Source organism: Crotalus tigris, unplaced genomic scaffold (genome assembly GCF_016545835.1).
Source record: "Crotalus tigris isolate CLP2741 ecotype Arizona unplaced genomic scaffold, ASM1654583v1 scf7180000021814.131923, whole genome shotgun sequence".
Taxonomy (NCBI): domain Eukaryota; kingdom Metazoa; phylum Chordata; class Lepidosauria; order Squamata; family Viperidae; genus Crotalus; species Crotalus tigris.
Genome location: NW_024098687.1, coordinates 103,977 through 131,923, shown reverse-complemented (window position 1 = coordinate 131,923; position 27,947 = coordinate 103,977). Strand labels below are relative to the sequence as shown.

General features: G+C 43.7%; 1 protein-coding gene across 2 annotated transcripts; it reads left to right on the top strand.

Moving 5' to 3' along the window:
* The first annotated feature begins 6,518 nt into the window (after nt 1-6,518).
* Nucleotides 6,519-26,781, top strand: LOC120296927 (major histocompatibility complex class I-related gene protein-like). Of its 2 annotated transcripts, XM_039318982.1 has the most exons (8): nt 6,519-6,651; nt 13,190-13,465; nt 15,201-15,485; nt 22,488-22,580; nt 23,093-23,125; nt 23,868-23,900; nt 25,376-25,403; nt 25,683-26,781. In XM_039318982.1, the coding sequence occupies exons 2-7, from the start codon at nt 13,210-13,212 to the stop codon at nt 25,387-25,389; spliced, it is 714 nt and encodes a 237-aa protein (XP_039174916.1). In that variant the 5' UTR covers nt 6,519-6,651; nt 13,190-13,209; the 3' UTR covers nt 25,390-25,403; nt 25,683-26,781. The 2 variants fall into 2 exon arrangements, with proteins under 2 accessions (XP_039174916.1, XP_039174917.1); XM_039318983.1 differs by lacking the exons at nt 22,488-22,580; nt 23,093-23,125; nt 23,868-23,900; nt 25,376-25,403; nt 25,683-26,781 and adding an exon at nt 15,611-16,111.
* Nucleotides 26,782-27,947: the final 1,166 nt, after the last annotated feature.

The following is a 27,947-nucleotide window of genomic DNA, read 5'->3' as shown; positions in this document are numbered from 1 at the left end:
TATTATTGTCTATTTCTTTCATTAATAAATCAGTGTGTCCTGCACATAAACATAAAAAATAAAATAAATCAAAAAGCAACTTCACAAAGAAACAAACAAACTTAATGAAGTGTTCTGAATGAATGCACTAAAAATATATGTGGGTATGCAAGTAAGCCACTAGCCAGTGATGGCGAACCTTTTAGAGTTTAGCGCCCAAACTGCAACCCAAAACCCACTTATGCATCGTCGGTGCCAGGTGGGTGTGGCCCATTGGGTGGGCGTGGCTGCAGTGATAACAGCAGACTGGGTGAGACTAAAAAGTTCAATCAATTCCAAGATCTTTTTTTTTCCGCGAGAAGTTGAAATTGACTGACTGAACCTTTTTTTTTTTGTACACGGTGGAGGTCTAAAGTGAAAACCCAGCTGAAGGCCTAGGACTGGGACAATGGCGCGTGTGCCCACAGAGAGGGCTCTGAGTGCTGCCTCTGGCACCCATGCCACAGGTTCACCACTACTGCATTAGGCTATTGCAAAGGCTGAAACCATGCATCAAACTTTTAAAAACATTTACAAATCTAAGCAAAACAATTCAGAGTCATTTCTTTTGGTTGATGGATATATATATATATAGGGTCAACTAAACATTTTAAACTTCATTTCCAGTGTATTCCAATGTCAAGTTTTTCTCATGTCTCGTTTATTTACAAGTAACATTATTTCTTGCTCAACTAAAACTTTCTTTGTTTAGCAGTACAATGATCTCTACTGCCTCCCCTTTCCGAGTAAAAAAATTGCAAGTCAAGGCTGCAAAAAGTAGGTGTTAGATTTTACATCACTTCGCCTTCTTTCGCTCAGGCCAGAGCTCAGCAGAAAGTAAGCAGGAAAAACATGGTTAAAAGGATCAGAAAAACCGCACCCCTCCTCCTTTTCTGCCTCTCTCGCTTTTCCAAAGCAGAAATAGAGAAAAAAACATAACACTTGGCAACGGAGAAGGCAGAAACAAAATTCAAAAAAACTATACAAAAATCTCACCCCCTTTTTCCATTCAGCATTCTTTCAACAGAATAGTTTTCTCTCTTCACATGCTTTTTTCAATGAATAAAAAAAATCTGCAACTTAGTGTTTCTTTCACAGTCTGGGGTGAGCTGGGGGAGCTAACATATAAACACAGGCATTTACACATCAGGATATTCACACATTTATTTTCCATTCAAATTGCTTGCATAAACAATTTCACATACAGATATTTCATTTCATGCTTTCTCCAGGCAAACCAATCATTTTATTATTATTTCAGGGAGCTTTTCACAATCCAATGAGCTCCATTTTCCAAATTAGCCTTTTTGAATAACCTCTTGTGTATTGTTATTAGAGGGCCTCATCCTCCCTCCAGGTCTTGGAAATGATACAAAACATACACACATACCATCAAAATAACATTTCCAGACCTGTGGAGTTTCTTTTTCTTTCCTTGGGCAACCTGTGGCTTGTTAAAGAAGTGGGAAAACTCAAGAAGTGATTCCAATCAAAAATGTGATTGTGGGCCATTTTCCCATCACTTCAAGCCCAAGCTTAGAAGCCCACTTTGTTCTAATCTCCCACAAAGGTCATTTTTAAGAAACACATCATGTAGAAATACTCCACTTGGAGGGTTGGGATTTACTGTTTGGATGGCATCCCTGTTTAATTTTTAATAAAAAAGTTGACCGGGCTTTTAAATCTCATATTATAAGGATTTCTTTACTTCGGGTTTGGAGGAAATATTATAAAAGTGATTTTAAAATACCATCATGGGCTATACCTTGGCATGCGATAGAGGGGATAAGGAGAGGAGTTAAGATGGATAGTGTTTCTTATGCACAACTACTCAGATGGGATGGTAAAAATTGGCAGTTAAAATCTTTGGAAGATTTAGCACATGAAAATATTACATATTCATGGTTTCAGTATAGACAAATAGTGGATAGATGGAAGATAGATCGTAATATGGGTTTGCTTAGAGAAGATGAAAATCTTTTTAAACAAGTAAAAGACCAAAGGCGAACTCATATTAAGAGAATCTATGGGGTGCTAGTAGAACTGGATTCAGAACCAGAACTAATCAAAGAATGTATGATTAAATGGGCACAAAATTTTGGTGAACCAGTTCTACTAGATACCTGGGAAACCATCTGGGTGAGGAATGTTAAATTTACACAAGCCCAGAACTTAAGAGAGAATTTTTACAAAATGTTTTATAGATGGCATCTTGATCCACAAAAAATGTCTCGTATGTATCCTGACTTACAGCCTAAATGTTGGAGATGTGGTTGTTTGGATGCTACTTATTATCATATTTGGTGGTCGTGTAAAAATATAAAAGCTTTTTGGATTAAGATATGGTGGAATATTCAAAGAATGTTTAGAAGGAGGGTAAAATTTACCCCACAATTGTTTTTGTTGGGTATTGTTACTGATTGTGATGTTAAGGAGGTTATACTGATGTTAAATTTAATTACAGCCGCAAGGTTGTTAGTAGGGCAATACTGGAAGAAGGAATCTTTGCCTACCTTGCAAGAATGTTTTTTTAAAGTTTCTTATTTGGCGGAAATGGCAAAGATTTCGGCTTTTTTAAAGGATCAATCGCAAGAGAAGTTTTTTGCGGTATGGGAAAAATGGATAGATTTTATACAACATAAGTTGGATATAAAAAAATATTACTTAGTTTTTCAATAACTTATATATAAATTTTAATATTTTATAGATTGTATTTTTTTTCTTCTCTTTCCTTATATCTTTTATTTTTATTTTATCTTATTTTACTTCTTTTTTTATTTTTTTACATATACATATTTTCTTCTTTCTTTCTTCTTTTATTCTTTTCCTTTTTAAGCATTTTTCTTTTTTAATATTTATGCTTTTCTTTTTTACATATATATTATTGTTAATTATTTTATAAGCTTATGTAATGTATTTAGATATATTTATGGTTTATACTTTTTTAATTTCTTTTCAAGATTTTTAGAAATTTTAATTAAGCCTATATTCAGCTCTGGGAAGGTTGGGGGGATGGAGTGGGAGGGTTGGGTGGTTGGGTAGGGTTGTTTTTTGTTTTTTATTTTTTCTTTTCCTTATTTGTAAAAATTTTAAAAATTTTCAATAAAAAAAAAAAAGAAACACATCAATTTGGGGTTTGAGGCCAATGCTGGCCTCCCTTTTTAACTTATTTTATCAGGGGAACATTTGATGGTTGGTCCCAATTTTCCCAGCAGGTCCCACCCCAGTAAATTCAAAGGACACTGGAGAAGGATCAAAAAGGAATGTTGAATTTTGGGTCCTTTGCCAGCCTGAACGGGGAGGGGAAGACTGTCTCCTCTCTTCCTGTCCGACAGTAGGGGTGGTTTCTGATAACAGACAGGGAATTTCAGTATTAGTAAGGTCATTGTAGATAGTGCCAATGTCTAACAGAAAGGAATTGAATGTCCATCTGAAGAGCCAAATTGGAGGGGGGAAAGCCTGCATACAGCTTTTCTTCGATTTTTTTCCATTTCTTCCATGGCTAAAACTGTTAAAACATAAGCTAGCCAAATGGAGATGCACAGAGTTTTCAACTTTGTTTTCTTGAAGGTTATTTTTACTGCCACAATCAGTTTCAGTGCATTCCAATGGGCTAACATGCAGCCTACTGGAAACACGACTCCTCCTCTTTCCTAAACACGAGTTCATTTGTTCTGCTCAGTACAAACTACTATTCCTGTTCCCATGATTCCCAAGACATTTCTTGGACCAGTCTCCACGCGGTTCGAGGCTGGCCAAGCCCTCTCTTATGCAGGAATATTCACAGGGGGGTTTTCAACAGTCTCCCAGTTCTATTGCTCTGCAGGCAGCTTCCTACTGGAAATTTCCTGTATTCCAGGCAAACACACACACACTCACTCTCCCCAACCTTTTCCTCAGTTCCAGAATGTTTGTTTCTACTTACCAAATTCTTCCTATATTCTCGTCTCTTCCTACCCTCACTGGGACAAGATGAGATGGAAGCCTCTTTAAATATTCAGGTTCAGATGATCACAGGTCTGCCGGCTGCTGGTCGGTTTGAGGTCACCAGACCCAAAGAGTCTGAGAGCATTCTTGACTTCGTAGCCGATCTGCACTGGTTTTCCTGAACATCATACCTGAAGGTTGGTGAGCCACAAAAGGATTCGATTGGGGGACCACCTTGAAGGAACAGAGCCTTCAAATCCCTGTTCAGACATCAAAAATATGTAAGGTTATTTCAAGTGTCCTCTGGCATAAAGAAATCTGAGACTCTATATAATCCAATCAAGAAACTCAGATATTGAAATATTTTTACACATATACCTTTGATTCACCAGAGGGGCTTTAAAGGTGATAGGACCCTCCACACAGAGACTGAGTTTAAGGAGAGGATCCCAGCAGAGCCCCACACAACATGAGTGTTGGCAGCAGGAACTCCCAATCAGCCTCAGTGAGGGCAGGGGTGGGGCCAGGGTGGAGAGGCCCCATGAGTTTCTGAGTGAGGGGAATTCTGGGGATTGAAATCCAAGTGGCTGAGTCTGAGAAACTCTGATCTAGGCCTTTACATTGAGAGTCACTGATCATGTGAAGAGTTGGGTAGCCACAACCAACAACCTCCCAAGCTTGCTCAGGGGCATTTCTGCCTTTATTTGTGCTGACAAAGTGCAGGATCTGAACCAAAGGAGGACAAGTTTCAGAGCACCTTCTGCAGAAAGAAGGGTGTAATTCAGAATAAATCTGGTTCAATGCAAGAGCCTGGGAATGACGGTTCCAGAGCCCTAATTGGGTTGTTGAAATGAAGAAATCTTGGGATAATCACAGTGAGATTTTCTGGGGAATGAGGGGGAGCCCCACTGAATCCCGGGTTCAAAGCCGATTCCTGCTCAGATGGCTGAACTCTGGGACAGAAGGAAGAATTTTCCAGCTGGGGGGGGACAAGGAGGAAGATCCGGACGCTATGTGGCTTTATTGCTGCTTCCTTCGCTCCCCCATTTGACTTCCCATATCTCCCAGGCAAGTGGTTTTGGGTTTCCTCTAAGGGTCCCATGACCGCTGGTCTCACCCAGGTTCCCCCTTTCCCTCCCCCATTTTATAACCCCCCCTCAAATCTGCACCTATCAACAATCCATGTTGGCCTTCAGTGAAGTGAGAATGGCTTTCTTTCTGTTGGGGGGCAGGTATTATTTATTTATTTATTTATGAGACTTATATACTGCTTTTAAGTGCAAGCACTCTCTAAGTGGTGTACACCAGTAAGCAATGTGTGTGTGTGTGTGTGTGTGTGTGTGTGTATTTGTTTTCTGAGGTTTTCGCGGGTATTTGTATGTAGGTCTTTGGTTGTTCGGGTTTTCTCCCACGTAAAATTGGAAGTGTCTTGGCGACGTTTCGACGAAGTCCCATTCGTCATCTTCAGGCTGGTGCTTTCAGCTTCGTGCCTCGAGCAGCAGTGTGTGGTCTGGGCTGTTTCTTTCCTGTTAAAAGAAGAAACAGCCAAGACCACACACTGCTGATCGAAGGCACGAAGTAGCTTGTGAAAGCACCAGCCTGAGATGACAGAATGGACTTCCGGTCGACAATGTCGCGAACAAGACACTTTCCAATTTTACGTGGATGAAAAACGCCGATACAACCATAAGGATTCCTACATCTATATATATATATTCAAAAGATTAATAAACGAGCACCAGGAGGTAAAACAATAAAAGTGGGAATTAAAGAAATTAATCTAGCTGTTCGATGGCTACATTGCTTGCCATCATCGTTCAGGGCGTGTTATGAATGGCCAGAGGAGGTGGTGGTGGAGCGGTTACACTTACCTCAAGAAGCTGTCCTTAGAATTACCTAAGAAGTTCACCCAGCTTCTGACCAATGACTTGGTCCGCTAATCGGATTGAGGGATCAATCGACCGGGCCCCATAACGAGGTCTATGAGCCGTGTGCAGGCGCGTTTGTGCCTATAAATGAGCTCCCCCACCCTCTGGCTTTTAACACCCTGACGATGATGGCAGCAATATAGCCATCGAAAGCTAGGTTATTTATTTATTAAACTTTTAATTGTTTTACCTCCTGGTGCTCGTTTTTATCTTTTGAATATGTATACATCCAGGAGACTACGTTCCTCAATTTTTATGTTAATTTTTAATATATATATATTAAAGAAGATGCTCTTTGGTCTCTCGATAGCTCACTTTTTCTACCTTTTGCTTTTTCTCTCTCTCTCTTCCATCATTTCCCCCTCCATTTCCTCCTTCCACCTCTGACCTGCCCAGGTCTTCTTTTCTCTTCTTCCCAGACCTGAAAATGGGACCTGCTGTGACCTATAGCATCAAGGTCCCCCAGCAGAAACCTCCTAACTCTGCCCCTCTGGGTCCCTTCCAGGCACCTCCTCGCACTCCCTGAAGTATTTCCATTCCTCCATCTCGGAGCCCAGTCAGGGGCTGCCCCATTTTGTCTCTCTGGGGTACGTGGATGATCAACTCTTCAATTACTACGACAGCAGCAACCGGAAGTTCCAGCCTCGAGTCCCCTGGATAGAGAAGGTGAGGAAGGAGGACCCCACGTACTGGGAGAGAGGCACCCAGACATGTCGTGGCGAAGAGGAGTCATTCATAGATCACCTGGAGATTCTGAGGACTCTCTACAATCATAGCGGTGAGTGATGGGTCAGGTGGCTCCTCCTGCCTCCCCAGGAACCAGATGGGGGAGAAAGGGGGTCCTTTCAAAGAAAAAGGTTTTTAAAATATGTTTATTCCTTTTTTAAAATCAGCATAAACTTGTCTCCGTATCCGATGTTTTCTGCCGACTGCAATTAATCAAAACATATTTAAAGTTATCCATCTGTTGTTGTTGTTAATTGCGAAGTCGTGTCCGACCCATCGCGACCCCATGGACAATGTTCCTCCAGGTCTTCCTGTCCTCTACCATCTTCTGGAGTCCATTTAAGTTCACACCTACTGCTTCAGTGACTCCATCCAGCCATCTCATCTCTGTGCGTCCTCATTCTTCTATTGCCCTTCAATCTTTCCCAGCATTAGGCCCTTCCCAGTGAGTCCTTTCCTTCTCATTAGGCTGGCCAATTAGGTGGCCAAAGTATGAGTTCAAATTCAGGATTGGCTTCTAAAAGAGCAGTCGGGTTGATTCATCTAGGAATCTGACCGGTTCTGAACGCCTAGCATCCAAGGGACTCGGCAGGAATCTTCTCAGCACATAGTCAAAGCCTCATTCTCTGGCGCTCAGCTTTCTTTATAGTCCAAATTTCACAAGCCATACATTCAACTGGGAAAACCATGGCGGGACTATACGCACTTTTGTTGGCAGGGTGATGTCTATGCTTTTTAGAATGCTGTTTAGATTTGCCATAGCTTTCCTCCCCAGGAGCAAGCGTCTTTTAATTTCTTGGCTGCAGTCCCCATCTGAGGTGATCTTTGAGCCCAGAAAAATAAAATCTGTCACTACCTCCATTTCTTCCCCATCTATTTGCCAGGAATTGAGAAGGCCGGATGCCATGATTTTGGTTTTCTTAATGTTGAGTTTCAAGCCAACTTTTGCACTCTCCTTCTTCTCCTGCATCAAGAGGCTCTTTAGTTCCTCTTCACTTTCTGCCATTAGAGTGGTATCATCTGCATATCTTAGGTTGTTGATATTTCTCCCAGCAATCTTAATTCCAACTTTTGATTCATCTAGCCCTGCCTTTCTCATGATGTGTTCTGCATATAAGTTAAATAGGCAGGGTGACAGTATACAGCCTTGCCGGACTCCTTTTCCAATTTTGAACCAATCAGTGGTTCCGTGTCCAGTTCTCACTGTTGCTTCTTGACCCGCATATAAGTTTCTCAAGAGACAAATGAGATGGTCTGGTACTCCATCTCTTTAAGAACTTGCCACAATTTGTTGTGATCCACACAATCAAAGGCTTTAGCATAGTCAATGAAGCAGAAGTAGATGTTTTTCTAGAACTCCCTAGCTTTCTCCATGATCCAGCGTATGTTGGCAATTTGATCTCTAGTTCCTCTGCCTCTTCGAAATCCTGCCTGTACTTCTGGTAGTTCTCGATCCACATACCGCTGGAGTCTAGCTTGTAGGATTTTAAGCATAACTTACTAGCATGTGAAATGAGTGCAATGGTGCGATAGTTTGAATATTCTTTGGCATTGCCTTTCTTTGGAATTGGAATGTAAACTGACCTTTTCCAATCCTGTGGCCAATGTTGAGTTTTCCAAATTTGCTGGCAAATTGAGTGTAGCACTTTTACTGCATCGTCTTTTAAGATTTTGAATAGCTCAGCTGGAATACTGTCACCTCACTAGCTTTGTTGTTGCTCAGATTTTCTAAGGCCCATTTCACTTCACATTCTAGGATGTCTGGTTCGAGGTCAGTGACCATCTCATTGTGGTTATCTGGGATGCTAAGCTCATTCTTGTATAGTTCTTCTGTGTAGTTTTGCCATCTCTTCTTAATCTCTTCGGCCTCTGTTAGGTCTCTGCCATTTTGGTCCTTTATCATGCCCATCTTTGCATGAAACGTTCCCTTCATATCTCCAATTTTCTTGAAGAGATCTCTGGTCCTCCCTATTCTGTTGTTTTCTTCTATTTCTTTGCACTGTTCATTTAAGAAGGCATTCTTATCTCTTCTAGCTACTCTCTGGAATTCTGCATTCAAGTGGGTGTATCTTTCTCTTTCTCCTTTGCCTTTTGCTTCCCTTCTTTCCTCAGCTATTTGCAAAGCTTCCTCAGACAGCCATTTTGCTTTCTTGCATTTCTTTTTCTTTGGGATGGTTTTAGTTGCTACCTCTTGTACAATGTTGCGAAATTCCATCCATAGTTCTTCAGGCACTCTGTCTATCAGATCCAGTTCCTTAAATCTATTTGTCACCTCCACTGTATATTCATCAGGAATATGATTTAGTTCATACCTGAGTGGCCTAGTGCTTTTCCCTACTTTTTTCAATTTAAGCCTAAATTTTGCAACGAGAAGCTCATGATCTGAGCCACAGTCAGCTCCTGGTCTTGTTTTTACTGACTGTATAGAGCTTCTCCATCTTTGGCTGCAGAGCACATAGTCAATCTGATTTCTATGTTGACCGTCTGGTGATGTCCATGTGTAGAGCCGTCTCTTGGGTTGTTGGAAAAGAGTGTTTGTTATGACCATCGTATTCTCTTGACAAAATTCTATCAGCCTGTGCCCTGCTTCATTTTGTACTCCAAGGCCAAACTTGCCTGTTATTCCGGTTATCTTTTGGCTTCCTACCTTAGCATTCCAATCCCCCATGATGATAAGGACATCATTTTTTGGTGTTAATTCTATAAGGTGCTATAGGGCTTCATAGAACCGGTCAATTTCATCCTCTTCAGCACCAGTGGTTGGGGCATAGATTTGGACTATTGTGATATTGAATGGTTTGCCTTGGATTCGAATTGAGATCATTCTGTCATTTTGGGGATTGTATCCCAGTATTGCTTTTCCTATTCTTTTATTGACTATGAAGGCTACTCCATTTCTTCTGAGGGATTCTTGCCCACAGTAGTATACCTGATGGTCATCTGAGTTAAATTCACCATTCCTGTCCATTTTAGTTCGCTGATTCCTAAGATGTCGATGTTCATTCTTGTCATCTCTTTTTTGATTACGTCTAGCTTGCCTTGATTCATGGATCTTACATTCCAGGTTCCTATGGAGAAAAAATCTTTACAGCATCGGACTTTCCTTTCAACCAGCTATTCACAGCGAGCGTCCTTTGGCTTTGCCCAGTCGCGCATTCTTTCGCTCTACTAGTACTAGCCCTTGCTCTCCCCCAGTAGCATATGGACACCTTCCGATCTGAGGGGCTCATCTTCCAGCGTCATATCTTTTTTCTTTTTAGTACTGTCCATGGGGTTTTCATGGCAAAGATACTGGAGTGGTTTGCCATTTCCTTCTCCAGTGGATCACATTTTGTCAGAACTCTCTGCTATGACCTGTCCGTCTTGGGTGGCCCTACACGGCATAGCTTATAGCTTCATTGAGTTACACAAGCCCCTTCGCCACGACAAGGCAGTAATCCATAAAGGGGGTTATCCATCTATCTGTCTGGATATTGATAGGCTATGGATATGGATATAAAGTGAGGTAGAAAGAGACTGAAATCTCTCACCCTCCATGAAAGTCGGAGGGTCCTGGCCTTGGTGGACCTCCTGCTGTGGGGGAGGAAGGGAATCACAGGTCTCTCCCCTCCCGGAAAAGAAGCAGGTGGATCCTAAGGAGATCCTGGTGAAAGCAGGTCCTCGTCCTTCTGTCTGTTTCCATTCTAGAGAAATGAGGAATCAAGCGCAGATCCACCTGAGGAGACTAGAACCCTTTCCTTCACCCCCTTTTAGGAGGGATGAGTGGGGCCCAAAATGCCAGGAGCTTCTTCTCATCCTCCAGGTGGAAGGAGAGGCCAGGAGGCCAAATGGGGCGGGGGCTCTTGGAGGGAGGCACAGGGTCACTTCCAGGATCCTCCCAATCTTGTGGGGGGAGGACGGAAAAGAAAGAAAACCCCATTTGGGGATCTTCCTGAGTAGCTCAGAGCTGTCATGGAATCCCTGAGGCCAGATCCCTCCCCAGATCCCTCCAGGCCCCCTGCCGGCCTCTCAGGGGAGCAAAGCTGGATCCAGAGGGCTCCCCCTGGTGGAGAAAAGAAGGAGGCCAGCCAGAGTGGAGGGGAACCTCCTTTCCAGGCCAAACAGCCCCAAATGTCCCAACCTTTCCTCCAAGGGAGGCTGCTTCAACCCTCCCGTCCTCTGGGTCGCCTTCTCTGGACCTTCCCCACCTCCCTCCTGTCCTTTTTGAGGTCTGGTGACCAGAACTGCACCCAATATTCAGATGTGGTGGCACCCTTGATTTACGCCAGTGCTTCTCAAATAGTGGGGCGGGCCCCCCAGGGGGGGCGCGAGGCTCCGTAAAGGGGGGCTCGTTTGACCTCGGCAAATACTATCATACTGGACGCACGTGACACACGCAAAGGACCCGATTGGATAGACAGTCGTGCGGGGGGGCGCGAAATGTTTTCTTCTTCCTAGGGGGGCATGACAGAAAATAATTGAGAAGCACTGATTTACGCAAAGGCTTTGTGACATTAGCCTCTGTTTTCAACACCATTTTAACGATCCACGACATCCTGTTGGCCTTTTTAATTTTTTACATATAATGTTACTAAAACTCTTTAACAAGAAGATAAAAACGAATAGAACGTGATATAAAATAAAGGGGACAAAAGAAAGAAACGAAAGAAAAAAAGAAAAAAAAACTACAAGGAAAGAAAACAAGTTGAAGAAAATAAAGAAAGAAAAAGACAGAAAGCCTCCTGATATTCTTCACAGCCGTTACAAATATAAATATATTTTAACTTCTCTAAAGCAGCCATTCTCAACTTTTTGACCCAGGAGGAACCCTTGAAATATTTTTCAGGCCTTGGGGGAATCCCTGCACATCCAGGCTCAGAGCTGCATTAACAGCGTTCTTACACTGATAATAAAAAGTGAAACTTGCCTTTTCAATGTGATCCCTGCACAAAACATTCAGTTCTATGCCAAACGTGAGATGAGAACACCCAGATTTCATCTACAACTGAAATAAGACGAGCTTATTTCTTAGCTTTTGATGCTTCCGAAATAAGACAGAGCTGGTTCTCAGAAGTTGAAAACTGCAGCCAGATTTTCAGTGCCTTCCTGTGAATGGCAGGAATCCAGAATCTTTTTTTTTTTTTTCCCTGAGCAGATCAGGGAATCTCCTCTGGAGGGCAGGATCAGACTCAGCTCAGGAGGAACTTCCTCTCCCTCCAAAGGGAAGGTCTCAGGCTGAGCAGAAGCTGCAGAGAAAGGATCCCCTCACCTGGTCACTCATGGGAGTGGAAAGGGAGGGAAAGGACCGGTCAGTTTAGTTCAACTGTACTTACAAGTGGTTTTCCCTCAGATTTGAGAGTTTCTGGCGTCCTTCCTCAGTCTCAAGCCCAACCAGAAGTAGAAACATTTCAACATTTTCTTTTGTTTTTTTTCCCAAACATTCCGTTTATTTTTAAATCCAAGAATTTGGTCACTTGAAGTTGAAACATCTTCTCCAGGTCCTTGCAGAGACTGTAAACTTCAAACTTCATTTCAAAGGTCAATAACCCTTTGGGGGTGCCGATCAGCCTGGGCCACTTGCTGCTCTTGCTGAGGAAAATATTCCTTTGTGGCCCTTCAAGGCTTCATTCCCACATTGCACCAAGCCATGGTTTGTTTCTGGATAGCCGAAACAGGGAGCCAGCCCTTGAGACTCGGTGCTATTTGTGAATGCAGACCATGATTTTACGATCACAGGGATCCTTGCAAGTGTCTTTTCAGATGGATCCTCTGAAAAGGATGATCCATGAGATTCTTGGTCCCTCCTTGCAGCCAGATTCAGGCCCCTGTTCCTGCTCTGGGATCTCCCCAAGAAAGCAGCAGAAAGAAAGATGGAGGAGGCTCCAACTCCTCCGTTTCCTCTGTGCCTCCATCTTTCCTTGGCCCTCCTTGGGATCCTCCACTGCCTTTTCTGATCCTGTGAGGTTGAGAGGGGGATTAGCCAGCTTCAGGGGCTCCATCCTAGGGGAGATGCAAGCCAACCGGTAGGGAGTGGGGAGGTGGGAGAATTGGAGGGAAGCACTGTGGAGGAAATTGAGGCGTCGTTGCCTCCCTTCAGTCTCAGAGTCCCTGTAGGGAGGGAGGCCTCTGTGTCTCTGGGGATTCCCCAAACCATCCTCCTGTCCGTCTTTCAGGCCTGCACAGATCCTCTTTGAGGCCAGTCCCTCTTTGGAGCTGCAGATTCAGGCAACTGTTCCCTCTCTGGGATCCCTTCCTCCCCCCCCCAAGGGTCTCCCCAGCAGAGGAACAGCAGAAGGAAAGATAGAGGAGGCTCCCTCCCTCCATTTCCTCTGTCACTCCTTTTTTTCTCACTCCCTCAGGATCCTCCGCTGGCTTCCCCAGTTTCAATTTTCTTGGGGAGGTTCAGGGGCTCCATCCTGGGGGTGACATGGAGGAACCCAGGTCGAGGAAAAGGAAAAGGGCAGTTAGTGAGGGGGGGGCCTGAAGACTTCTTTTTCTTGGAGGAAATGGAGGTGTCAGTGCCTACCTCCAGTGTCAAAGTCTCTGCTGGGAGGGGGGTCTGTGTCTATCTTGAGGACTCCCCAAGCCATCATATCTTGTCCCTGTTTCAGGCCTTAACACATTGCAGAAGATGATTGTCTGTGAGCTCCGGGGAGACGGGAGCAAAGGAGGGTTTCTGCAGTATGGCTACGAAGGGAAGACCTTCCTCACCTTTGACAAGGAGACCCTCACCTGGGTGGCTTCTGAACCCCAGGCCCAGATCATCCAGAGGAAATGGGACGCTATCCCAGGATATAATCAGAGACATAAGGTCTACCTGGAGGAGGAATGCATTGAGTGGATAAAGAAGTACCTGTCTTATAGGAAGGAGGCACTGCTGAGGACAGGTGAGCATCTGGACACAGGCTGGACAGGCTCCTTTATGGTCTGATTTTTTGGGGGTCCCTTGTCTAGAGCCTGGTTGTTCAGCATAGACTCCTCTTCCCTTCCAGCATTTCCCCAGAATATGGGAAGCCCTGTTTAGTTCCCATTGCGAGGCAGCCATTAAATAAACCTACCACTAGGGGGCACCTACCCTTAACAGGACATTATCAGCGCCTCCCCTCGGGCAAAAATGGCCAAGGTTGGGGGAGGGGGGGAAATACCCACAGATTCTGTGGATGTTTCTCTTAAACTCAGACAGGTTTCTTATTTTTGTTTTTAGTGATTTCTCCAGAAAACATTCCCTTCCCCTCTTCCAGGGACACTCCCTCGCTCCAGAGGGCTTCCTGCTCACAATGTCATGTTTCCCCCCTCTTTCTTTCCTGCTATTATTTTCCTCTCAGGACTATCCTTGCCCCACTGCCCTTCCCCCTTCCTCTCTGGGCTCCTTGACCCCTCCAGGATCAGCTGGGTGAGGTCAGGCATCATGGGTGTGTTGGAAGTAAAGTCTTCATCCTGGTTCATCCAAGCCGGGAATAAATAAGCAAACATGGCGACTGCTTTGGGAAGAAGGTTACAGTTTATTGAAGAAGCAGGAAGATGGTTCTTCAGCAAAGAGCAGAGGAGAGAAGGGCTGAGCACATGGTGTTGTAGGTTTTTATATCCCCTCTAGCCTTTTGTTTGGAATAGTTTCCTGTTCCTGTGGCATGAACTTTGAGGCTATTTCCTGTGTCACGTATTCTGACCTGAGTTTAGGTGTGCCTCTACGGTATACTTGATGGTAATGGGTTAGTCCTATTATATCCCAAAAGTCATCTCCTGCTTCCCTGGGGCTGGGCTAATGACTCTTAAGAGTTTCTTTGTCTTGAGTTCCCTGGCTCCAACTTCCTAATGGTCTTATATCTGCATTTCTATGAGGCTAGCTCTTGCTTGAGGCAAAGAAATCTGGGGCCAGGTTTGGTTTCTGCTTTTCAAAAAATCCTTTTGGTGAAAAATATATTTTCCTTTTTAATATTTCCTTCTGGGTGGGGCTAACTTCCCTCAGGTGGATACCCCTCCCCACAATTCCCCACAGCCCCTCCCTTCCCTGTGGGGACTGTCTCCGTCTTCCATAGGCATTACCTCTCTCTCTGCCCCACTGTGACAGGCAGAATCTGGTTTCCAAATTAACCAGGGTGAGATTCCAAAAGCCCTTGCTTTGATTCTCATTCTCCCCCCCCCCCAGGAAAGTGTTGCCATATGCTAAATAAAACAAATAATCCTGAAATTGTGATTGTGCCCCTTGGAAAGAAGCCTAGAACAGCCTCAGATTTGGGGAAGGGGAAGTGAACCCCAAAAGTAGGGAGAAACCTCTGTGTTGTTGTTGTCTTGAAAGGGAACTTAAAAGAGCAGCTCCACTTTCCCTCCCCTGAAGGAAACAATCCAAGATCATTCAGAGTTCAAAGCAGCCAGAGAGGAATTTCCTTGGACCCTCAATTTGCTGCTGGAGGTTTTTCAGGCTGAGTCCCTGGGAAGGACTCAGAATCGGGAGTTCTTGTGGTTGAGCATTTTCCAGATCTGGAGCTTTTCCTAAAACTCTTGGAGACGCTGCAGGTGTGGAGTGGGACGTAGTGGGAGATTTTCCTGCCCCTCCAAGTTTCCCATCCACCTTCCAGGCTCTGGAGGGGCTCAGAATTAATTCCGGGGGTGCCTTTTCTGCAGAGCCCCCAGTGGTGACCATGAGCAGCAGGAAAAAGGAGGTGGAGGATGGGATGGAGACGCACGTCTGCCGCCTGCATGGCTTCTACCCCAGGGAGATCGATGCCTCCTGGACGAGGGACGGGGAGGTCTGGCTTCAGGACACCCTCCGTGGTTCCGTGGCCCCCAACGCAGATGGGACCTTCCACGCCTGGCTCAGCATCCAGATCGATCCCAAAGAGAGGGGCCGCTATCGCTGCCACGTGGAGCACGACAGCCTGCAGGAGCCTCTGGACGTGGCCCTGGAGGGTGAGAGGCTGCAGGGAGGGAAAGACTGGGGTCTTGGGCAGGCTGGAGGGATGTGGGAGGGAAATCTGACCCCAGCTGTGTCCAGATGTGAGCATACCTGACCTTTAGGCCATTGTTTTTTCCAGTTTTTGAGGTTGGTGAAACTGCAGGGACCAGACCATAGAATTGCTTCAAGGGATGTAAAGGAAACTCCAGAATCCCATCACAACAGCTGGCAGATCCTGATGAAATCCTCTTAGATCCTCTCTTAGCCTCTGTCCCTCCCTGTTTCTTGCCTCCAGCCGTGGAGCAACAGTTATACTGAGCACCTAAAAAAGATTTTATTTTCTTTAGAATTCCTGAAGTACAAAAAGTCAGGAGGAGAGTCTGAGTCTCTTTTTAAAGGCCAAATTTAATTAAAATTGATGAACTGCAGCTGACTTCAGGAAATGCACAGAGTATCTGGACTGATGCATCTGGAGTTAGAAAAGGGACTATCAATCTGAGTTTTTACCATCAGAGACTTTGTAAAGCAGGGCTTTTCAACTGGGGATACGTGTACCACTTGTGGTATTTTGCCACATGGCAGGTGGTATGTGATATCTGGCCAAGTGTAGCAGGGGAGGGGAATGAGCCGAAGTGAGCAAAGCCTGAGGGAGAGGCAGCTGCAGCTGCAGGACTATCTGGGCTTGGCAGAAGCCCCAGGAGCCGGCAGGGCTCCAGCTGATTGGCCTTCCAGAAGCAGCTGGGAGCTGCTGGTGAACTGAAGAAAAAGGGGGGGAGAGAGGAGAGGAGAGGTTTGGGTGGGGGGAGGGGAAAAAGCATCAGGAAAGGTTTAATCCCCTTAAACCAGTGGTTCTCAACCTTTTTAATGCCGCGACCCCCCAACCGGTCGTAGGTCAAGGACCACTCAACCGGTCGTAAGTCGAGGACTACTCAACTGGTGCAGCACCATTTGCAGAATGGGACTTTTGGTGGGCTCAGCAGGGCAGAGACAGACTGGACAATTCCCATTGGCTTTTGAAAGCCAATAGAATTAGACTCTATTCAAGAGAGTCTATTCTATTGGCTTTCAAAAGCCAATAGAATAAAAGGGAGTATCACAGCTAAGGAAAAGGGGGGAAAAATGGCAGACTGCGTTGTTTGGCGACCCCCCTGAAATGGTCGTCCGACCCCAAATGGGGTCCCGACCCACAGGTTGAGAACCACTGCTTTAAACAAATGTAATTAGTTTTACCCCCTTTAATTGAGTCTGACTGTGGCTTTTAGAAAGGTTTTTTTTTTTAAGGTAAACTGGCTTAATTTAAAGCGAAAGCTTTTCTCAATTGCCGGAGCCTTTCAGTCTAGAATTGCAACATTCAATGAAATTCAATGGTGAAAAAAGTAAGGTTCTACATTTAGGCAAGAAAAACCAAATGCACAGGTATAGTATAGGGGATACCTTGCTCAATAGTAGTAACTGTGAGAGGGATCTCGGAGTCCTAGTGGACAATCAATTTAAATATGAGCCAGCAGTGTCCTGCAGCTGCCTAAAAGGCCAACACAGTGCTAGGCTGCATTAACAGAGGGATCAAATCAAGATCACATGAAGTATTATTACCACTTTACAATGCCTTGGTAAGGCCACACTTGGAATACTGCATTCAGTTTTGGTCACCACGATGTAAAAAAGATGTTGAGACTCTAGAAAGAGTATAGACAAGAGCAACAACGATGATCAGGGGACTGGATGCTAAAACATATAAGGAACTGTTGCTGGAATTGGGTATGTCTAGTTTAATGAAGAGAAGGATGAGGGGGTTCATGATAGCAGTGTTCCAATATCTCAGGGGCTGCCACAAAGAAGAGGGAGTCAAGCTGTTCTCCAAAGCGCCTGAAGGCAGGACAAGAAACAATGGATGGAAACTAACCAAAGAGAGAAGCAACCTAGAACTAAGGAAAAACTTCCTGACAGTTAGAACAATTAACCAGCGGAACAACCTGCCTCCAGAAGCGGTGAATGCTCCAACACTGGAAGTTTTTAAGAAGAGACTGGCTTCCGGTGGATCTGCGTTGGGCGATGGCGGCTACTTTGTAGCCGTCCTCCTGGGTAAGTGTAATGAACCGCTATGAACAGCAGACATCAGCTGTTCAGCGGTTCAAAATCCCCCTCCCGGGCAACGGGGGGGGCAGAGGGTAGTCTGAATAGTGGTAGAGCCTCTTATGTACCCCCAATTTTCCTTTTTTGGGGGTGATAGAGTGCTCCCACGGAGTTCAGACTGTCTCCGCTTCCCAGCTGCTTTTGTCCTTGGGACAAAACAAGCCCTCGCAACCACCTCCGCGTTTAAAGTGATCTAGTGAGTTTTTTTTTAAGAAGCGGACAGAGTTGTTTAGAGGATTTATTTTTTGCTTTCCTTGACTTTATATGTATTTTAAATTTAAAGGTTTATTCTTTTGTTATAGTCTTTCTTTTTATTTTTTGCTTTTTGCTGAAAGGGAAAGTAAAATGGCGATCGGCAGACTTTCTAGCGTTTTTTTTTTCGGGAAGCTAGAATGGCGATCGGCTTTTTTACCTTCTCTTTTTTTTCTTTCTTTTTTTTAAGGACTGGATGGATTTTAGAGTATTATTAATTTTTGTTGTTTAATTTTCTAAACATTATTGTTTTGGTCTGATTTTTTGTTTTGCTTTTTGTATTTTTAAAAGGCAGGCATTTTGGTTTCCCCCCCCCCTTTTTTTTTCACTTTAACGATTGGAGTGTATATTCTAATTTCTTTTATTGATCTATTTTTCGCCTTCTTTGATTTTATTTTAAATCCAAAGGTTTATTGTTCTGTTTATAGTCTTTTTTTCCACTATTTGCTTTTTTGTTGAAAGAGAAAGCAAATGGCGATCGGGAGACCTTCTAGCGTTTTTTTTTTTTTTTTTTTTTGGGAAGCTAGAGTGGCGATCGGCTTTTTTTTACTTTCTTCTTTTTTTTCTTTTTAATGAATTGGATGGATTTTAGAAGTATTATTATTGTTTTGGTTTGATTTGTTGCTTTGTCTCTTGTATTTTTAAAGGGCAGGCATTCTGGTTTTGGTCTGATTTTTTGTTTTGCTTTTTGTATTTTTAAAAGGCAGGCATTTTGGTTTCCCCCCCCCTTTTTTTTTTCTTTTTTTCTCACTTTAACGATTGGAGTGTATATTCTAACTTTTTGTTTTGGTTTGATTTGTGGTTTCGTCTCTTGTATTTTTAAAGGGCAGGCAATCTGGTTTTTTCCCTCCCCTCTCCCTTTTTTTTCATTTTAATGATTGGAGTGTATATCTTAATTTCTTTTATTTTTTTTTTCTTCTTTTCTAACTCTCTTTTTTTATTATTTTTTTATTTTTCTCATTATTTTAAAGATTTTCCTTTGAGGGAGTTATGATTTTCTTTTGAAGGAATTTTTGTAATTTTTAAGAAGGAGTAAAGTTTTTTTTTAAAAAATGGCTCCAAAGCGTCCAGTGAATTTCACAGTTCCTAAATCTTCTGTGGCCCAGCCAACAACTGTGAAGGATATGCAAGAAATGATGGGAAATTTTACAATTCAAATTAGGGCAGAAATGAAAAAGATTTTGGAAGAAAATAATAAGATTTTGAGGCAAGACATAGTCTTGGCTTTAAAAGGAGTTGCTTCTGTTCTTGAAAAGTTGAATTCCCATGTGGAAGAAGTAGCTGAAAAAGTGGAATTAATGGAGGGGAAAATTGAAAGTATGGAAAAAGAAATGGAAAACGAGATTCTTATGCTTCAATATGGTCAAATGGAATATGCCTTAAGAATTAGAGGCTTGGGAGAGTCCTTGCAAGGAGACCTGAAAGAGATGGTTGCAAAGGACTTTGCTGTAATTTTGAATAAAGAAAAAGAAGGAATACTTAGTGAAATTGAAAAACTATTTAGAGTCAATTCTGCGGTGGCAGTACAAAAGAATTTGCCAAGAGATGTGGTAATTTACTTTGGGAAGAAATCTTTACGCAATGAAATTATACAAGCTTTTTATAAGAAGAGATTTCAAATTGCTTCACAAGATGTTATAATTTTAAAGGAGATCCCATCTAAAATTTTAAGAAGAAGAAAGGAATTTGCCTTTTTAGCAAATGAACTTAAAATGAGACGAATTTCGTTTAGATGGGATGTTCCGATTGGAATGGTGGTGAATTACCTGGGAATATGTTACAGACTTAATACTGTTTCTCAAGCAAAAGATTTTTATACTTCAGTATTGGGGGCATGTTCATCTCCATCTATTAAGTTCAAGACTTTGGAAGAAATGGATGTAGAATTACAGTTTGAAGACTCTAAAATTGGGGAACCCCTGTTTAAGAGATCTCAACATGTTCAGATTGAGGAGCAGGAGACAACTTGTGTAGCACAAAACTGTAAAGAAAAGCAGCAACTGAAGAAGAGTAATGAAATTTCACACCTAGTGATTGCTGAATCTGTGGGAGAAGCAAGACCCATAAATCCTTTGGAGCAACCTTCAAGGATGGAAGGGTCATCTGAGATGAAAAAGGGGAAATTTCAGCCTGAGGGGCGTCAACAAGTTGAGAGGAAGGGGCAGAGGAAAATCTGTGCAACATATAATTGTAAAGAAAAAGACCAACAGAATAAGGAGCTTAAGGAATCCCCACATGTACTGGCTTCTGAGTCGTTGGGAGACTCAGAAAATTTGGAGCAGCTTTTGAGGACAGATCCTAAAGCATTTGTTTTAAGCTTTATAACGAAAATGGATAATCGAGGCTGACAATAATAATATCAGTATGATAATGAATGGAGAATGAAAATGGACAATTGAGATTGATAAGGACTGGGTTTTTTGTGGTTGCAACTTGTTATTGATGAAGATTTGAATATCTATTGTGTTTATGGTGGATGGAATTTGCTATAGTGTTTTTTGTGGGTGGAATTTGTTATAAACTGTTTACTTTGGATGGAATCTGATAAGATTTAAATGAGTATAAAGGTGTTTTGTTTTTTTTTTCCTTTTTTAAGTTTTAAGTAATGTATAAATTTGTGTTTTGGGGGAGTTTATGAAAATGATAATAATATTTATGATATTAGAAGGATTGGAGTATATTATAATGTGTTTAGTGTTTGGGTGGGGTTTTTAATGTTTAAAGTTTTAAGTAATGTTCAGATTTGTGTTTTTGATTGACTATAATTTGTTTGTTCTAATGTCTCAAGTTCTGATTGTTTAAATTTGTGTTTTGGAGGGACTATAACTTGTTTAACTAAATGTATTTAGATTTGCTTATGATTTATGCTAGACTTTATATTGTAGTTATAGATGTTTAAAGAAAGCAGTGCTTAAAATTGTGTCTTGGAAGAAACTTATGTAGAAGGATGGATAATATTATAAGTAAGATTAGAAGATTTTTAGAGTATATTATAATGTGTTTATTATTATTTTCTAGAAATAATTCATTTAATTTAAGGTACTTAGGATTGTTTAGGATTTATAGGTGTCTTAAGTTTTATATGTGTTTTAAGTTCTTTTTCTTTTTTTTCTTTTGAAACATTTTGGATAAGCCTGTAATCAACTCTGGGAGGTTCAGGGGAGGGTTAGGGAGGTTTGGGGAGTTGGGGGAGGGTATGGGTGGGTGGGCGGGTTTGGGGAGGGGATTTATTTTGTAAAATGTTAAAAATTCTTAATAAAAAAAAAAAAAAGAAGAGACTGGACAGCCATTTGTCCGAAATGGTATAGGGTTACCTGCCTGAGCAGGGGGTTGGACTTGATAACCTGCAAGGTCCCTTCCAACTTTATTACTACTACTGCTACTACTACTACTACTACTACTACTACTACTACTACTACTACTATTATTATTATTGTTGTTGTTATTATTATTATTATTTTAATGTTCCCCTCCTCAGAACTGACTCCCAAAGCAATACCACTGTATAATGCTTTGGTAAGACCCTACTTTGAATATTGCATCCAGTCTTGGTCGCTACAATATAAAAAAGATGTTGAGACTCTGGAAAGAGTTCAGAGAAGAGCAACAAAGATGATCAGGGGACTGGAGACTAAACATATGAAGAACAATTGTAGAAACTGGGTATTCTGGTCTAATGAAAAGAAGGACTAGGGGTGATATGATAGCACTCTCCCCAATATCTCAGGGGTTGCCTCGACAAAGAGGGAGTCAAGTTATTCTCCAAAGCACCTGAAGGCAAGACAAAAAGCAACGGATGGAAACTAATCAAGGAAAGAAGCAAATTTGAACTAAGGAGAAATTTCCTGACAGTGAGAACAATTAACCTTCAGTAGAATAATTTGCCTTCAGAAGTTGTGGGGGCTCCATCACTGGAGGCATCTAAGAAGAGACTGGAGAGCCACTTGTCTGGAAGGCTTGAACAGGGGGTTGAGCTAGAAGACCTCCAAGGTCCCTTCAAAATCTGTTCTTCTGTTTCTGCCATTTCTGGGACTGTCCAGAAGTTGAATGTCACCATATTCCATTTTTCATGCTGAAGTCCTAGAAGGACAAAATATAATTTTTTGCTATTTCTGGACTGGACAAGGAAATGAAAGTGTATATTTTAAAAAAGGCTAGGTGATATGAATTCTTTTACTTTAAATAATAAAATGTAAACATTCAAACTGAAGAAAAAACATAACGTATAGAGCTGCTCAAATTATGACAAACTGGGGCAGCCTCTAAACAAAACAAAAAACTGTTGTTCAACAAATGTTATTGTATTGTTCACCAATATTGTGTTGGTGACGTTTTTGTTTTGTAAGCTGCTGAGAGTCACAAGGTGGCAAAGGGCTGCTTTGGAGTGGAAAAGCTGAGGATGAATTCAGCTGCCTTCATGCTGGGCTGGGGAGAGAAGGAGGCAGCATGAGGGGGATACGTCCCCTAACGGTGGTTAGCAAGGAGCCTTCGTGCTTCCCTTAGAGGGACAGGAAGAGGAACCCATAGAAGTTTTTAATGTTGGGAATTTCAGCTTTTGCTATTTTAGGTCTCTTCCCCTAATTGGGATATTGGGGTTCTCCTTCAATTATCTGCTTTTTCTCCCAATTCAGAATCAAAATCCAGCCTGGGGATCATCATCGGCTGCGTTGTGGCTGGCCTTGTCCTGCTGGGTGTGATTGTTGTTGGGATCTTGGTATTCTTCAGTAAGTCTCCTTTTCTGGGTGATGGAAGGAAGATGGGGAGGTTCCTCCCAAGTCTCTCCCTTTGGGGAGCTTCTTCAGGGCTTCCTCCTGTCCTGCTTTCCCAGCCCTCTTGGGGAGCCTCTGAGATCTCGGCCTCTTGCTGGGACTCCAGTCTTGACTTGGCTGAGTCTGAGGTTGGGACAGTCCCGCCTTCTTCTGAGTTGGGAAGAGGCATCCCAGTTCCATCCCTTTCAAAGTCTTTGGTCAAAGAGCAGCAGAGAAGGATTTCCATGAAAATCTTCCTCCCCTCCAAGCTGCTGCTGTTTCCCCCCTTTCCCTCCCTCCATCTTGGAGGCAGCAGGTCTCTCTTGGGCCAAATCAGGACATCCTTTTGGTTTTTGAAAATCTTTCTGTCTTTATTAATGAGGCAAAGTGACTGCGAAATATCTCCTGAAGGTATTCCTCCCAAGAGGGAAAGATTGGATGGTCTCTGGTGGATTCTTTTGACCTTTCACTGATTTTTGTCTTTGCAGAGAGACGTCAAGATGACTACAAAAAAGCAGCAAGTGAGTGACTTGTCCTCTCTACATGTAATTTCCAACTTAGAGCAGAGACCAGAGGCATGATCAGTTGAGGAATGTCTGTGTGTTTGTGTGTGTGTGTGTTTGTGTGTGTATGCGCACACGTGCATGCTCTCTTCCTCCTAAGAACCAGTCTGGGGAAGATGGACCCCCTTTTCATCCCAGCCAGGCTGTTCTTGGAAGTGGGGTCCTCAAGGAGAAACATCTGGGACAAGGAACCCTCAAGAAGGGGAGAAGACCCAGCTGGTGGAAGGTCCCTCTGGCTGAGAAGCTGCTCTGTTTCCCAAGTGGGCGGAAAGGAAAGGTTTGGTGAAATGAGAGTCAGCAGCTCCATAAAAATTAGGGATCAAAAGGGGGCATTTTGAGAGAAAAGGAGCTTTGGGGGATGCCAACTGGATCTCGATCTCCCATTACAAGGATGAGTAGGAACTGGTTAGAAAAAGAGACTTTGGAGCCATGTGTATCTTTTTAGATCAGCTTTGCTCTCGGGCTCAAGAATTGCTGAACTTTTGCTCTGTGTTGATGTACATATAAATTTTAGGAATTCTTTCCTGGGCCTTTTAGCCCAAGCAGTCTGGTTCAAACTCTCTCCAGGTATTTGTGTGTCTTTGATTGTGTGTGTGTGCGAGAGAGGGAGGGAGCTGGAGTCAGAAAGAGCTGAGTTTCTCCACCTATCAGGCCAACAGAGTGAACTTCCTCACTCTCTTTTTCTTTCTTTCTTTTCCAGCAAGTGAGGAAGGATCCAGCAGATCCAGCCAGGGTGAGTCGGAGGGAGCTGCTGCTGCTGCTGCTTCAGCCATTCTGTCCCTTTGCCAGACTTTGGACGGGTGGGGGGAGAGGGAAAGAGGGAGAGGCCCCCAGTTTTTAAAAGCCCCCCCTCCTCCCCCCATTAATTCATTCTTCCTGTGTTCCCTCTGTGTCTGGTTCTGGTGAAATAATTAAAATAGTTTGGGTTAGTGGTGAGGGCACCAAGGGAGACTTACTGGGAGACGGTGAGTTCTAGTCCCACCTTAGGCATGAAAACCAGCTTTGGGGGGGGGGTCACAAAATCCACTTTCCTTGCCTTGCTTTGTTCCTGAGGCGGAGAAGGGAAGCTCTCCCTGTGGGATTCAGGCAGGGAAGGCAGCGCAGAGTCTGCCTGGTGGAGCCTGGCCCCCTTTGGAGGAGAGAGAGCCCTCAATTCCTTGGTGGGAAATGGGGGAATCACCGGCGATCCCATGATCCCCAGTGGTTAGAGACTCTTCTGCTGGCATAGCTGAGACCTGGCTGATTCTGGAAGTGGAGGGGGTGTTCCTCCTCTCAGAGATTGGGGTTTAGGATTTGGCCCCAACTCACATTGCCCCCCCGGGGCAGAGCAGGTGGGGGGGCAATGTGAGAATTTCTCTGGGCACTCGGGGGCCTTGATCCCCACGTTTCTGGTTGTGACTCCGTTTCTGAATCTGCGCTCATGGGATCAGTTGGGCTTGTGGCTGCTGTACCAGCCTCCCTGCTGCATGGCCACCCCACCCCTCAGCTGCTGGGGGCTATCTTAGTGTTGGCAGGGAGTTCCCCAGGCTCCTGGTCCTGGGAGATGTCAATCTGCCCTCCCCGGGTTTGGCCTCAGAAGGGGCCCAGGAGTTCACGGCTGCCATGGGCCTCTCCCAGACCATCTAGGGCCTGGCTCACGACAGCGGTCACACCCCAGATAGGATCTTCTTGGAGCAACGGAAATGTGATCTGGTGGGGGGATCTGGTTTTTATTGTTTTAAATATTCTACATAGCTTTTTATTGAATTTTATTGTAAGCTGTCTAGAGTCCCCTTGACGAGATGGTGTCATAGAAGTTTAATATTAGATAGATAAAGAGATGATAGACAGATAAACAGATAGAGAGACTGACATGATGGATCGCCTGATCTTGGGCCCATCTTGGGCCTGGCTCAGGACAGCGGTCACACATCGGATAGGATCTTCTTGTCAGAGCAATGGCAACGTGATCTGGTGGGGGAATCTGGTCTTTCAATTTATTGTTCTAAATGTCCTACATGGCATTTTATTTAATTTTACTGGAAGCTGCCTAGAGTCACTTGGAGAGAGATGGGTGACACAGAAGGTTAATAATAAATGAATAAAAGGCCTGATCTCCTCTGAGAGTTTCGTGAAGCTGCAGAGGCTGAATGTGAAGAGAGAGATTGGTCCTCTTCAGAGGATCCAGGCAAGGCAGAGACTCACTCTGTGTCTTTCTCTCCCATGCAGACCAGACCGCTTAGCAGCCCCTTCGCAGGTGAGTGGCCCTCATGGAGGCTGAATTGGGGGGAGAGGGAGGGAGGTGAGGACTTTGAGGTCCAAGGACCAATTCATGGTGGAGATATTTTGGGAAATCCCTCTTCTCTCTCCTATTCATCTCAAACACTGGAAGGGAAGGAATTTTGGGGAAGTGGCATTGGGGCTCTGGGGAGGGGTCTGCCTCCCCCCCCAACTCTTAAACTCTGGTGCCTCTCAGGCTCCGACTGTCTTGATATAACGAACCCTTGGATGCTTCTTCCCCTCTTCTTTGCAGCAGGATGGACACCCCCAGCCTAAGGAGGGAGGAAAGAATTGAGGATCAACCTTCTTCTGGATTAGACAGGAGGATCCCTTCAGGGCCTTCCAGCATTCTGGAATCAGGATATATTTGGGGTCTTTCATCATGGCTTTTATCACAGAATCAGTAACCTTTCTTTATTATGATTGAGGAATGGAGGAGAAAAGAATATACCGTATTTTTCCGTGTATAAGACTCTATTTTTTCCTGCAAACACCCTCTTCAGAAACCAGGTGCGTCTTATACACAGAAAAATAATGGTAACCTCCGCAGCCCAGGTCGTGCCTGTGTGGGTTGCCATGCCGCCTGGTGCAGGTGTGAAGCCCCTGTGGGCTTCCCACTAGTGGGTGGGGGGAGGGGGCAAGACCTTCTGCCGGCCGAACTTGCGGATTGATCGGCGTGGAGAGCGTCTTATACACGGGTACGTCTTAGAGACGGAAAAAGACGGTATGATACTAATTGTGGAATCAAACGATTTTAAATGCTTTTGTAGATAATGGGTTTTAATAAGTATTTTGTATAACCCTTCATGGGCTTTTGCTAATTGATCTTAATGGATTGAGATTAGAGGTTAGAGATGAGGTTTCAGAGATGGGTTTATAGGGAATGGGGTGAGGGAGAGGATGAACAGTTTCTTGGTTTTATTTTAAGAGAGATTTATAAGTTGCTAATTTTCATTATACTTGTTGGGGATAAAGATGGGGGTTTCTTTTTCTTTCTTTTTTTCCTTGTGTTTGTTTTATAAATTTAAATGTTATCTTTGAGGAAACTATTACTAAAAGAAGTGTATATTCTGAGATTTTGATCACTAAAATCGTTGATGCATTTTTAATTGATTGTTGCAGTTAATTGAGCATATATTTGATCACTCAAAGTCTGACATAATCAGAATAACGAGTGAAACATTCAGACACTAATTTTTTTTATAAATTGTCATTTGTGAATTTTTCATGCTTTAGAAAAAAGGAGCATGAGTTCCATTGCACAGCCGGGCTGCTGGCTCCTTTAATAATTTGCACTTATATTGTAAGTTTGTCAAAGTTGTTTGCTGAAAATAAATGGTTTTGTTTTCCTCTTACCTGAGTTGCTGCCTGTTTGAAGAGATTGGAAATAGGAGGAATTTTACTCTCATTTTGCTCAGAAACACCAATTTCATTTTGAGTGGGAGGAACCAAGGCAAAACCTGGAAGGAGCAAGACCTGGGGGGAGGGGACTCCTATATGCTCCTTGGGGAGGAGGCAGCCATTTTGTTCCTGGGTCCGGATCTTTCTCCAGCATCACCAGCTGACCTTCCGCAAAATGGCCGCTTGGTCTTGGCTCAGTGGGGGCAGCAACAGAGGCAGCTTTTCCCTCAGATCCACCTTTGCCTCAGGCTGAGGGCCGAGTCGCTGGTCTCTGGGCCTCATCCAGCGGCCCTTTGGGAGACGGGTGCTCAGGGACCGTCCGGAGCCCTCCTGGTCCCCTTGCAGGAGGGCAGCTTCTCCTGCCTCTGAGAGGTCCTCTCTGGGCTCTTCAGGGGCCCATCAGGATGCCCTGGCCCAAGAGTGGGGAGAGCCTTGATTGATGGGAAAGACGTTTCCCCCATATTATAGTGGATGCTTTCTGGATGAGGAGGAGTGGAAAGCAGTGGGATTCCCCCCCCCTCAATTCCTTTTGGGCTTCCCGGATGCCTTCAGGAGCTGCCATCTTTAAGAGCCTAAAAAGTGGGCTCAATTCATGGCTCATAGACTACATCCAGCCCTGGACAGCCAGTAATGTGGCCTCACAACACTTTTGATATTATAATAAAAATATATTTAACGGGAAGTTTGTTATTTATATACATTAACTATATGATATATTTTATACGGGACCCAAGACAATTCCTTTTCACTCAACGCTGCCCAGGCCAGCGAAAACATTGACACATCTGCTTTAAGTCATTTTGTGAGATGTCAAAATGAGCGTCTTCTACTCATTCAAAAGTTTTAGAAATGTGTTTATTAGACCCCTCTGACTGTCCACCTCACACAAGCGGCCTGGGCCGACACAATAAAAACATCAGTGGAAGAACAGGAGACACTAAATTGAAGACGCAAAAGAAAATGAGCCCCAAGGATAGCCAGAAGTTCACCTCACCTGGAACTCAGAGCCTGGGCACAGAGCCAAGTTTTGATGGCCTTCCGGGAGGCTGAGAGGAGGAGGGGGATCTGCAGGAGGGTCTTCCAAAATGTAGGGGCCGCTTCCGAGGCCTGAGAAGATGGC

Excerpts from the sequence above, each read along its gene's own strand:
- LOC120296927 (XM_039318982.1), top strand. The coding sequence starts at position 13,210 with ATGATTGTCTGTGAGCTCCGGGGAGACGGGAGCAAAGGAGGGTTTCTG. Across the intron at positions 13,466-15,200 it reads GGAGGCACTGCTGAGGACAG|AGCCCCCAGTGGTGACCATG; the intron begins GTGAGCATCTGG and ends CCTTTTCTGCAG. Across the intron at positions 23,126-23,867 it reads TGACTACAAAAAAGCAGCAA|CAAGTGAGGAAGGATCCAGC; the intron begins GTGAGTGACTTG and ends TTTCTTTTCCAG.